This window comes from Poecile atricapillus, chromosome 33 (genome assembly GCF_030490865.1).
Source record: "Poecile atricapillus isolate bPoeAtr1 chromosome 33, bPoeAtr1.hap1, whole genome shotgun sequence".
NCBI classification, from domain to species: Eukaryota; Metazoa; Chordata; class Aves; order Passeriformes; family Paridae; genus Poecile; species Poecile atricapillus.
The window spans coordinates 3,233,531-3,245,936 of NC_081281.1; the positions used below are offsets into that span (position 1 = coordinate 3,233,531).

Genomic DNA, 12,406 nt, shown 5'->3' on the forward strand with positions numbered 1-12,406 from the left:
TGAGGCTAAGGGACCTTCCAGAAGACTTTGCCACTTGACTCTTGAGAGTCAGGGCAGGAAGAGAAGTGTTGAGGCCAAGGAGTCTCTCATGCAAGGGCCCAGAAGCAGGCAGACATACTTGGAGTGCTTCTGCTGTGTTGGAGCATTTCTTCATTCTCACCTTAGGGTTAATCTTTAACTTCCACAGGCAGCACAAGGCCATCTACTCCAGCACTGCCATTGTGATTTTGCTGCCCTTTGGCTTTGTTTGGATTAACATTCCTTCGAGGTGCAGTGGGAGCCTTTGCCTTTCTAGTGCAGGGTGACAAGATTGGATCCAGCCTTTGAGAGGCAGCTGACTTCCTGCTGGGCTGTAGGAAGAGCAAGCTGGGTGTTTATCTCCCAGTTTAAAATGAGGAGAGAGTGTATTTGCGGAGGGATTTGAAAAACTTGGAGACACAATGGGATTTTTTTTTCCTTCACCACATTTGTATTTGCCATGTTGTTGGCTTAATTTTATTTTTTTCCTTGTTTTCTTGGTTTGTGGAGCTTAAAGACCAGCAGCTTTTTGAAGGCCTTTCTGAAAGCAGAGAGGAAGGCTTGCTGTTCAGAAGAACAGCTTCTAAATGGTTAGAAGGCTCAGGGTATTGCCTCTGTTGCACCTCTCCCCTTCAGAAGAGCTTGATGGAGAGTGATACAGTTGGTTTCTTTAAAAAAACTTCCCATGATGTGCTAGTTGGTAGCTTTCTGGAGTGTTCCTGGTGAATACCCGATTATACATCACAGGTCTTTGATTCTCCATCTGCCCCTTTGTGTGTGGGGAGCTCGAGCTGTGCTGAATCAGTGTCTGGTATTTGTGGAGTAGACTTTCTGGGAAAGCCCTGTGAATGGCTGTTCTTCATCTGCAGGGTTTCCTTCTGCTTTTAGTGCTGCTTTTCTTTTATTCTTATTTTCCCCAAACAAATAAGACTTAAGAGCCCCATGCTATGTTCCTGCATGCACAAACTCTTTGGGGGCAACTCTCCTGTCTTCCTGCTCTCTGGGCCAGCTGCAGGTACATCCAGCTCCCACTTTACTTCTTGTGTAAGGCTTGGGCTAAAATGATCTTTCTGATCCATGAAAATTTGGAAAGCAGCCTTCCTGCTACTGCTGTGAGGGCACCAAAAATCTGAGGATTTTTAAGGGAATTTAAGTTTCTAAACCTCAGATATGTTTTGCATTGAATGTGTTGGTGGTTCTGGTGTAGAGGAAGGGGTAGTGTGCCTTAAGACTGCTGGCACTCTGGCAAGTGTTGTTGTATTAATATCTGTATTTCAGACTTGAATAAAGCAAATCCTCGGAGGCTTCTTGAATTAGCTCAACTCATCAAGCAAGACAAAAAAGCAATGAAAAATAATAATTCACTGATACTTATTTCATACACTAAATCCCCCAAGTCTAGACAAGTGGTTGTTTAAATACACAAGTGAAGTGTATATGGGAAGATCTGTGTCCTGCAGAAGAGCTCAGAATGTTCTCCTTCCCCACGTGCTTTGTTTTATGCTGTAAAGGGCTGATGCCAACTTGTTCCGTCCAGTGAGTGTCTTCAGGATTAACCCTGTTGGTGCTCTCAGATTTTCTTGATCTGGTTTGTATGGACTGAAAACAAGCTGCACAAAATGGGACTGGCTTTATACTCTGAGGCTTTTGGGAATGTGAAAGCTTTGGCTCTCTTCCCAAACCAAATTTTAGTTGTTAAATGGAGTCTGAAACTGCCACATGATATTCAAAGAGTAATGGAAGTGAGGATTGGAACAAGTTGAAAATGCAGCTAGGCAAAACTCTTACTTTCTGGTAAATTTTTGCTTGCTTAAATTGCGCTGTGTTGGATTGCAGCTGAGGTTTCCTGCTTTTCTCCCTGATACTTCAAGCTGCATGCTTTGAAACTATCTCTGAAACTGGTCACAGAAAATGCAGGAATTGCTTGGTCCCATAAATTTTCTTTTCTGAATCCCATTTGCCTGAGCACAGGAGGTTCTGGAGCACTGGGGTTTCAAGACTTTTTTTCTTTTCTGGGGTGGAAGATGAATTGTGGGAATGGCTCAGTTATCCTTAAGTTTTATAGAAACTTGAGGTTTACTTGGATGGTGAGATCCTGTGCCAGAACTGGCAGGAAGCCTATGAGGGAAGTGCTCTGTCTGAGCTGCTGGAGTAACACTGACTGCTTGCGGGTGCACAAATCTACAGCTCCTGTAGTACAACAGGAAGCCAGGGAAATGGCACAAGGAGGCTGGGGATGATGCTGGGGCTTCCTTGCAGAGCTCAGCTCCCATTTTGGGTGTTGGGAGGGTGTGCATTGCCCTATCTGTCAGCCTGGCAGTGCCTCTTTTTCATCCCAGCCTGTATCAGCAAGGCAGAGGCAATCCCATCACAGTACCTTGACCGTAAAGTGTGGGTTGAGGTTGACTGCTTTAATTTGTCTGATTGGCAAATAGAAATCCTTGTGGCTGCCTGCAAAACTCCCCAGTGCTCCCCCAGCTGTTGGAGATGGAGCTTTGATGCATGCATAACTTCTGTACCTTTTGTTGTCCTTTTGTAGGTGCATGGAGGGCAGCGACAGAAGAATGGGGCACGGAGGACTGGAATGAAGATGTAGGTATTTTCTGAACCTATCTCCTCTGTGCATCTGCCAGCTGGCTGCTGTCCTGTCTGTACACACAGAGCTGCCAGGGGAGCTCAAAGCCCATCCTCCCTACACTGTGGACAGAACCCCAGGCAGACTCCCAGCTCCAGGACCTATCATGAATAAGTAATTGTTGCATCTTCTACAGGATATGTGTTATAGAGCTTGTCATAGGGCCCCAAGACAGGAAGAGATCTCCTGGGCCATTGAGGCTGGTCCTCTCATTTCCTGTAACTGCAAGATAGAATTTTTCCAAAAACTGGCTTGACTCCACAGAAGACTCTCGCCTCACTGCTCTGGTGGAGTGACAGTTGGGGAAGGTTTGCTTTTGATCACACCAGCAGCAGTTTCATGGTTTCATGCACATAATGTGCCTCTGCTCGTCCTTGTGATTTGGATGGAAAAGAAGCTTTTGACTTTACCTTCTGATGTGCTCTTTGGTTTGTCTCACTATCTTTTGTTCTCTACCTGACGTCTCCTTCAGGAGAGAATGGATGTTGTTAGCACCTTCTGTTAATACCTATCTGTAAGTTTCTTCTGAAATGGGCTTCAGTCCCTCTCCAAATCGAGGAAGGACTTCTGTTCTTGCAGATGGGAGCAAGGTTCAATATTTTAGTATGATTGTTGGTTTTGTGTGCTCATTTTGGCTTAGCCAACAGAATGGGCAAGCACACGAAGTATTATTTGTTTTCAGGCACCACCTGAGGGAAACTTTACTGGTGTGTTTGGAGATATGCGCAGCTTTTCTTTGTTCAGTCAGGTGTTTGTTAGAAGGGAGCTTCTGAGAGCCTTTCTTACCTTCAGTGTGTATGAGATGCTGCCGGGAGTTCTGGATTTACTTTTTAAACTCTGGCAGTTCAGTTTGTAGTAGCTCCTCAGTCTGGAATAGAAGCTGTTCATGTTCAGATATGTTTCAGGCTATATCACAGGTCATCACTAACGCTCTACCAGTTGTTGAGTAATGTTATTTTCCCTTCCATAGTTGAGGTAGATCTGTTGGTCAGATCATCCAAGTGATGAACTCAGATCATTGGAAGTTTGGCTATGGATACAGAGTTTCATTTTGGCTTCGCTACCAGCGCACCTACCTGTGCAGGGGCTTTTGCAGGTCTGTGCTGCATGCCACTGGCTCATAGAAACAGCCCAAGATCCTAGGGCAGCCCTAGAGGATTTGCGGACTATGGGAAATTTGTAGAAGGATTTGAGAGGTTTTCTTTTTCCACTGGCAAGTGATTTGTGTGCTTGCCTGAGAAGAAACAAATGAAATAGAAGCTGATTCTGATGGGAGCCAAATGCTAGAGAAGTTTCAGTCTAAGCACTTGAATTTCTCAAGTTTTTCTGTGACTCTTTGTCTCAAACATTCATGTGCTTTGCATCACAGGGACTGTTATGAGATGCTGTTTTCACTTTTGGATTCTTTTTTCCTTTTTTATCTTTCAGCTGTCAGAGACAAAGATCTTCACAGCCTCCAATGTGTCTTCAGTGCCTCTGCCTGCTGAGAATGTGACAATCACAGCTGGACAAAGGTGAGAGCCCACGGTGATGATCTTTACCTGGAGCAATTTGCCATCTTCAACTAAACCTAACTAGCTAGCTAAAATGCAGCAGCTCTGGATGAGATGAGGTGCATTTAAATGGAAGAATTGACTTAGGAGTTTTGGGGTCCTAATCCTAGATTAGAATTTTCTAGGCTTTCCTAGGCTTTGTTGCTGGTTCTTCAGGTTTGGGGGCATTTTGCTGTGTTAAATTAATGTAAAGCATGATTTAAAATCAAAGGCCATGCAGGGTCTTGCTTGGTCAGTCTGTCTTTTTGAGGTTGCTACTGGCAGTTGTGAGTTAACATTCTGCAGATTCCTTCAATTTGTAAAGTAAAAGCTGTGAGGCTGGAGGGGGAATACTGTTCTAATGGTAGTGGGAGCTTCTGGTAACCTCAGTGGGTCTTTGTCTACCCAGAATTGATCTCGCAGTCCTGCTAGGAAAGACACCCTCTTCTATGGAGAGTGAGTCAACAAACCTGGAGTCATCCCAGACTCCTTCCCTGGCACAGCCACTGGTGTTCAGCAATTCTAAGCAGAGTGCTCTATCCCAGCCTGCCTCTGGAAACTCCTTCTCTCACCACAGCATGGTAAGGAAATGCTGGTCTCTCCCAGTGGGTGTTTGGCTGAGTTTGCTTATCCCATTTTTCTCTCTCTTTGGGTAATAATAGGAAGTACAGTCCTGATGCTTGCTGCTTGGGGCTGGTATAGCCAAATAATTTGCTAGTCTGCTTTAAAAGCAGTGGCCTGAAGTTCATAGCTCAGTTTGAAATAATTACGATAATTCCTCCCCTACTGCCCTTGTCATATTTGCAACACATGCTTCATTCCTGCTTAAAGGAAAAGCTCTTTTGGTCCAGGGCTTGCAATTCCAACAGTCTGAGAAACAGAACTGGTTGGGAACTGGTGTGGGATGGAATGCTGACATCCATTCACAAGAGAAGGAAGGAGACACTGAATCAGAGTCAGGGATATGCACAGACCTGGGTAGATGCTGCTTTGTGTAACTTCAGCAGAAAGAAAGAAAAATTGTTTACTTAATGGTGAGATAGTTGAGGAAAGATTTTCAAAACCACATTAACTATAAATCCAAGATCTCCTGGTGTTTCTCTTTCAGTGCAACTCAATGCATGAGAATAATTTAGTACATTTTTTAAGATCCTGTCTGTTAACTTCCTTTGTAACCCCCTGTGACACTGTACCATGGCATGGGTTGGGCAAGAGATGAGTGTACCTGTGTTCACACACAATGGAGGCTGGGAAAGAAAGGCCCTTCCTGCCAGCAGTTTGTGTGTGTTTGGAGCTCAAGAGTGTTGAGCTGAGGCACACAATGAGAAGCAGCAGTGCGTTTGAGCTTATGTTCAGAGATGTACCTGTCCTCTGAGCCAAGTTCCAAGCCATGGGAGACATTGACTTTACCTCCTTGCTGAAATTGCAGGTGAGCATGCTGGGGAAAGGGTTTGGAGATGTCGGGGAGGCCAAAGGCAGCAGTACTACAGGGTCACAGTTCCTGGAGCAGTTCAAGACAGCCCAGGCACTGGCTCAGCTGGCAGCTCAGCACACCCAGCCTGCTGGGACCACCACTGCTGCTTCCTGGGACATGGGATCCACCACACAGACCTCGTCTCTGGTGCAGTATGGTAAGGAAAAGCAGCGCGGCTCCCCAGGGGGAGGGAACATGTTCCCCCAGAACTGCAGAGACACACTGTGAGCAGCAGTGGGAGGGATTCAGCAGAGGATCTGTTCTCAAGTTCACAACCAATTTAGCTGAGCTGGAAAAATTAAGAGAGCTGTGGGTGAGACTGAAATGTAATAGTGTGTGTGTGTCTCTCTCTGTTCCTTTTATACTTGGAACAGTTGAATCTGTCATTCCAGACAGTTTCAGGGCCAGGGATTTGGCATTCCTGAGCCTCTCAGAGTGTGCAGAACTACTTCCCAATGTAAAGCCAGAAAAAGGTCTGAAAGGGCACCTCTGGAGAATAGCACCCAAATACAAACTCTTGTCAGCCTGCTCTCCCTGATGAACTCTTATTATCTTTTAAGGGAATTTTAAGGGGATTTGCTCTTGGGAAGTGCCAAGAAGTAACTCTATCTCTGGGCTGGCATGAGGGAATAAACAGGGATTGAGAAGCTCTTTTCAGATGAGAAGCTGAGTTTTGCTGTGGTTGAGTGCTAGTGTAATTTCTTTCAGCTTGTGCTTGTTATAGGGAAATGGCTCTGGTTCAAATCTAAACTGAAGAAAAATTGAGCCCTGTCTAGTGACAGTGAGTGTTGGCAGCTTCTGATCTTCTCAGACGAGAAGCCTTAGGGGAGAGTCACAGAGAATAGGAGTTGATTTTGAATAAACTGTGGAAAGACTTAGTCAGAGGAGGAAGGTGGTGCAAAGACCTGAGGGTAGGCAGCCCCAAGCAATGATGGTGGAGATACCTAGTCCCTGCGGGGGAAGGAGGCAGCAAGGGAAGCAGGAATATTAACAGAGAGGGGAAGAAGTGGCCTGCATGACTCTGACATGCAGTGTCACCACACGAGGGACTCTGGAGTCCAGCTTTTGTTGGAGAATTAAGAACTTTTGCCATGCAAACTGGCTTTGTCCTATAGGGATGGTGGAAGCAACTGAGGAAAGAAGGACTTAAAGAGGGTTGGCATTGATGGTCGTGAGAGTCTGAAGCTGGGAGCATAGATGCTTAAGTTCTTTGCTCTCTAACAGGCTTCAGGATGAAACACAGAGGAAAAGGATTTATTTTTCTTGATAAGTGTCAGTATATGATTTATTTTTACGGAAACAAACCCTACTAACTCACCTCTGTCTTGTCTCATAGATCTCAAGAACCCAACAGACTCTTCCGTGCATAGTCCCTTCACCAAACGTCAGGGCTTCACATCAACTTCAACCATGATAGAAGTGTTCATGCAGGAGAAACAGCCTGTGGTGACTGCCTCCACAACCACGCCAGCACCCCCGTCCTCACCACTGCCCAGCAAAACCAATCCGGTTCCCCAGATGTCCCCAGGGTCCTCGGACAACCAGTCCTCCAGTCCCCAGCCAGCACAGCAGAAGCTGAAGCAGCAAAAGAAAAAGGCATCGTTAACATCAAAGGTGCAGCCCAGTGGTGGGGAAGGAGGCATTGAGTTGTGCTAGAGCTGCAGAAACAGCCATTTGGGCTGCTGAGGGAAGGTTTGGGATTGGTCTTCCTGCTGCTGAGTGTTTGTAGCAATGATGGAGTTGTCTGCCTGCCTGGGTTGAACAGTGTAATTCAGGGGCTGCAAGCCTGTAACTGCCGTTGTGTGCTGGAAAACATGGGTATTAAAGTCATTCTCTGGGCTAATCACTAGGAATGGTTGACCTGTTCTGTTGTTCCACCCTTGCAGATTCCTGCACTTGCAGTGGAAATGCCTGGCTCGTCGGATATCTCAGGGCTAAACCTGCAGTTTGGAGCGTTGCAGTTTGGTTCAGAGCCTGTTCTTGCTGAGTATGAATCAACGCCCACAACCAGTGCTGCTGTTAGCCAGTCTCAGAGCAGCCTCTACACCAGCTCGGCCAGGTGAGGACCAGGAATCTATCAATCCAAGCAGGCAACTTTGGAAGTTCACTGGTCCTGTGGACTTGAGATGTCATGCATACTAGTAGACCCTTTCTGACTGCTTTGGTCACAAAGGGGGGACAGTGTATGCAACAGCAAAGCACAAGTTGCCAGCAGACTCCTTGGGCAGATCTGTGGCTCTTTGGCCTGTGGTACTTGCACAGAAAGTAGCTTTCCTGCTGCCCTTAAACTGTGTTGTTGAAAACACAGGAGGGGAATCCCCAGCACAACTGCTCCGTGTTTCTGGTGAAGAGATTGAGTGCTTTGTCCTTCTTTTTTGCCTGTCAATCTGGGACACAGTGGGGTGTCCTAGTGTGTATCTACAGCGATGGTGCATTTGTCTTCTGTTGGGCTGACCCTTAGTAACTGGCCAGTCCCTTGGGTACTGGGACCTGAGTGGTGGCAGCTCATGAAATGTTGCCTAAGGCACAGCAGTGTGTGAGGCAAGACTGCAGCTGGATGTCTATGGCTGGGCTAGCCCTACTCTCTGGGCATGTTTCATTGTTCAGCTGCTTCATGTGGTGCCTTTATACTGATGCTTGATGCTTTTATCTTGAATATTTGAAGTGAAGAGCCCAGTCTCGGTCAGCAGCTTACAGCAGGGCTGTTTTGGAGGAAAATGGAGGAACACTTTTTTATTTCCTTTTGTAGCGAATCTTCATCCACAATATCGTCCAATCAAAGCCAGGAGTCTGGTTACCAGAGTGGCACAATACAGACAGCAACATTTACCTCCCAGAACAGTGCTCAGGGACCACTGTACGAACAGAGATCCACCCAGACGAGGCGATACCCAAATTCTATCTCCTCCTCGCCCCAGAAAGATCTGACCCAGGCTAAGGTAAGAGAACAGCTTCGCTCACCCGTTGTGCTGAGTGAGCCTCATGTGTGAAGTGTCTCAGGGGAAGCTGAATGGCTTATCAAATGGTTCTGTGATCCTCCAGCCTCACTGTGTGGCTTGTGGGCTCTAATGAGAGCTCTCTTCTGGCTGCTGTGTTTTGTGCCTGGGCCTGGGCCACTGAGGTTAACAGCAGTTAAGTTGATTGCAGGGGCATGTGTTGTGCCATGTACAGTTACCCTGCTAAAGAGGGGCAAGCAGACAAAAATTTTGTTTTGTGTTAATGACTTCGTTCTTGTATGCTGCACACCAGTTCAGTCACATCAGGTTTGGTTAATGAACTTGGATTGAGAATGTTGAGGCAGTCTAACCACCAGCAGCAGAGAAACTTCTTGCACTTGTTTCTCTAATATATGCTTGGCGGGACCATGCTGGCGTGGGGCTAGACCTTGGGACTGACCCAAACACAGTCTGGTGTCACATGTTAGCAGGACCTTTTCATAACTGTGGAAGGGAGTGTGAGAGAGAGGTGACACTAGCTCTGCCTCTGGAAATGCACAGCTATAATGCCCAGTTCTCCTTTTTTCTCTTCTTCCTCAGAATGGTTTCAGTTCTGTGCAACCCACGCCATTACAAACTACACAAGCTGTTGAAGGTAAGAGTCTTGCCAGTACAGCAGGTGTCCTGCATCTCTTGTGCTCGTGTTCTCTCCTTTGAATGAGAAGCTTTATCTGTGCTGATAGCAAGTCCTTTCCCTGCTGGACTAATTGCTGCCATTCAGATTATTTGCTTGCCTCAAAACATTCAGCTTTCTGCTGATGGATCTTTGAGATCCTTGAAGGGCCACCGATGACAATAATTTACTTTGTGTGTGGAAGGTACTTCATCTGTAGGTCTTGAAGCTCTTTACAGAGCCAATGGTAATGTTGGGGTAAAGTGAGACGTGGAAGACAATCATAAGTGTATAACTGTTCGGCAGCACTGAGGGAAGCCCCAGATCTCCCAGCTCCTGTAGATGAGCACATGCTGATCCTTGCCCTTGTGTTACCCTCTGGAAGTTGCCAGTAGCAGCCCTTAACCCAAAGCTTTTGTTCTCAGGTGCTACAGGCCCTGCAGTGAAATCCGACTCCCCCTCTGCTCCCAGTATTGCACCTCTCAACGATGGGGTTTCTGCATCGTCCTTGCTGACAACAGCCAGCCAACACTCAACAGCTCTGAGCAGCCTGAGCCACAGCGAGGAGCTTCCCAGTACAACCACTGCCCAGCTCAGCAGGTGAGAAAGGGGAGGGGGGTCGATTTCTGAGGAAGCAGAACTAGAAGCAGGAATCTATAGCCATCAGAGTCTATTTCATGTAATGAGGAAGACTAAGACGACTCATCCCATTTGAGCAGATGGGAAATGGGATGGTGCTACCAGTGTTGACTCTCTCACCTTGATCTGACAACGTTTTATTTCTCTTCCGTCAGTGCATTACCCACCCAGCAGAACAGTCTGTCCTCATCCACATCCTCTGGGCGAACATCAACTTCAACTCTTCTGGTGAGTCTGGGTATGCTCTTGCACTGTGTACCCCATTTCTGCTCAGCTTGGCAGGCTCTGCTGGGATGCCTGACCTTGGGGCTGTGAGGAGTGACAGGAGCAGCCAGGCTGCTGGCTGTCCTGCTGGAGTTCAGATGCTGTGTGGAGAAAGACGGCAGGGAGTTATGTCAGAACACCATGCACCTGTGGTTCCAGGCTGTTGATACCCTGCCTGTTTCTGACTGAGCAGCGCCCTCTTCTGAGCCTGTAATAGATAGCCCTTGAAGGTGCTGCAGAATTACAGCCACATGTCAGAGCAAACTGGTAGCTGATGCAGTGGAACTATTTCTACTGCTGCAGCTCTTGCAGTAGTTCCTGGGTATCTGCTTCTGCAGCAGAATAAATCATCCTGCTGCAAATGTGGTGTCAATTCTTGCTCTGCTCATCAGACAGCTGTTGGGATGTAACCATGAGAGAGGTTTGTAAGCATTAGGGATTGGCTGCTGTCAGGACTTTGGACTTAAGCAAGGCTTACTGCAGAAACATCCAGATGCAGACAGAGGTGCATAGTATTCTGCATAGAGAATGTCCTGTGGTACCTGTGCACTTGGTTTTATCTGCCTGATCCCCTGACTCTCCTCCCTTCCTTCCCTAGCACACAAGTGTGGAGAGTGAAGCAAGTCTCCATTCTTCTGCTAGTACTTTCTCCACCTCCTCCAGCACGGTGTCAGCTGCCCCACCAGTTGTCAGTGTTTCATCCAGCCTCAGCAGTGTCAGCAGCCTGGGCCTCAGCCTCAGCAGCAACTCCACAGTGACAGCCTCGACTCGCAGCTCTGTTGCAACCACATCAGGTACTTTCCTGGGTACTGCTCTACCAGAGAAGGGTGTGAGAGCTAAGAGAGTGAGCTTCTGCTGTTTGCTTTACTGTGGAAATTCTCCTTTCTCTTCCTTTTTCAGGAAAAGCCCCTCCCAATCTCCCTCCTGGAGTCCCACCATTGTTGCCTAATCCATACATCATGGCTCCAGGGTTGCTACATGCCTATCCGGTGAGTGGAACTTTGCAGTGGTGTCATGCAACCAGGTACCTCCCAGCTCCCTCTGCAGCAGGAAGGGATGTAGCATAGTGGGGAAGCTAAAAACTGTGACATAACCAGCAGGGCTGCCTTGGACAGGCAGAGTTTGGACCTACTATTTTTTCCATGATTTCTATGTGCCTGTGGAGGTAAATGTGTGTTGTGATCACCTCAGAGCAGAATCTACATGCCTGTTCTCTGCAGCCTGTCCAGCCTCTGAAGAGCCCTTGGGCAGAGTAGAGAGTGTGGAAGCACAGAGCTGTGTTAAAAACATGATGTGACAAAGGGCAAAAGAGTCAGGGCAAGGGTAGCAATGGCCACAGAGTCTAGGGGTGTGTGTCACACCCTGTCTTAAAGGTGAGGACAGATTTCAGTTTTGGGATGATTTCCAGAGAAAAACTGTTGAGTGGCTTTATGGTCTGGATCACTTTCCTCTGAGCAACTCACAGAAACTTCTGGCAGCATCAACCTGTGTAGAGGCTGCCTGCACTTGGTGGCTCATGTGGCTGCTGATTGGTTACTTCTGGCTTTCTCTCAAGTCTGTCTAAATGTTTAATCTAAAATTGGGTGTCCTTATGTAGTCCATGTCCCTAATGTCATCTCTGGCTCTTTTTCTAGCCACAGGTGTATGGATATGATGACTTGCAGATGCTCCAGACGAGATTCCCATTGGTGAGTACTGCAGAATGACAAGAACACACCACTTTCACTGGTGCTGCTTGGATAGAGACAGCTCAGCTGTGGGCAGTCCTGAAGAGCTGTCAAAATTGGGTGCTGAGTGGATGCACCTGTAGCAGCATTGAGGAGTTAATCAATTGCTACTTGGCATGTGGGAAGTTGGCAGCATGAGTTACTCATACAGAAGTATTCCATGTGGAACAGGGAGCATGAGTTACAACAGTAGGGCTGTTACAGATATTCACCTCTGGTCCGTGACACAGCCAGTGACCTGATGAGAATGGCCTTTATTTAGCGATAGGATATGTCCATTTTCTTTTGAAGCAGAGGGGAAAGTCCAGGCAGGTTAAGAACTGCATACCAGTAGACCTTATCTGGTTCTTCTAATAGCCAGATGAGGGGGATGGTACATGCTACAAAAACCTGGGGCTGCTGTAGGTCATGATCAGCCTGGATGTGGCTGGTTGAACTGCAATACTCAGACATATTTTGCAGCTACAGTACATAAATTCCTCTCTCCTGAAAGATACTGCTTTGTACT

General features: G+C 47.1%; 1 protein-coding gene across 7 annotated transcripts in view; it reads left to right on the forward strand.

The window, feature by feature from the left end:
* The window catches only part of UBAP2L (ubiquitin associated protein 2 like), a 29,998-nt gene that overhangs the window by 12,624 nt on the left and 4,968 nt on the right, over positions 1-12,406 (forward strand). For all 7 annotated transcript variants that reach the window (XM_058860786.1, XM_058860787.1, XM_058860789.1 and 4 more), the window contains 13 exons: positions 2,558-2,610; positions 4,082-4,167; positions 4,595-4,766; positions 5,615-5,816; positions 6,996-7,273; positions 7,546-7,718; positions 8,409-8,598; positions 9,196-9,250; positions 9,694-9,868; positions 10,063-10,135; positions 10,770-10,965; positions 11,072-11,160; positions 11,806-11,859. In XM_058860786.1, coding sequence (XP_058716769.1) covers positions 2,558-2,610; positions 4,082-4,167; positions 4,595-4,766; positions 5,615-5,816; positions 6,996-7,273; positions 7,546-7,718; positions 8,409-8,598; positions 9,196-9,250; positions 9,694-9,868; positions 10,063-10,135; positions 10,770-10,965; positions 11,072-11,160; positions 11,806-11,859 — 1,796 coding nt within the window. The remainder of the gene's footprint in view (positions 1-2,557; positions 2,611-4,081; positions 4,168-4,594; positions 4,767-5,614; positions 5,817-6,995; positions 7,274-7,545; positions 7,719-8,408; positions 8,599-9,195; positions 9,251-9,693; positions 9,869-10,062; positions 10,136-10,769; positions 10,966-11,071; positions 11,161-11,805; positions 11,860-12,406) is intronic.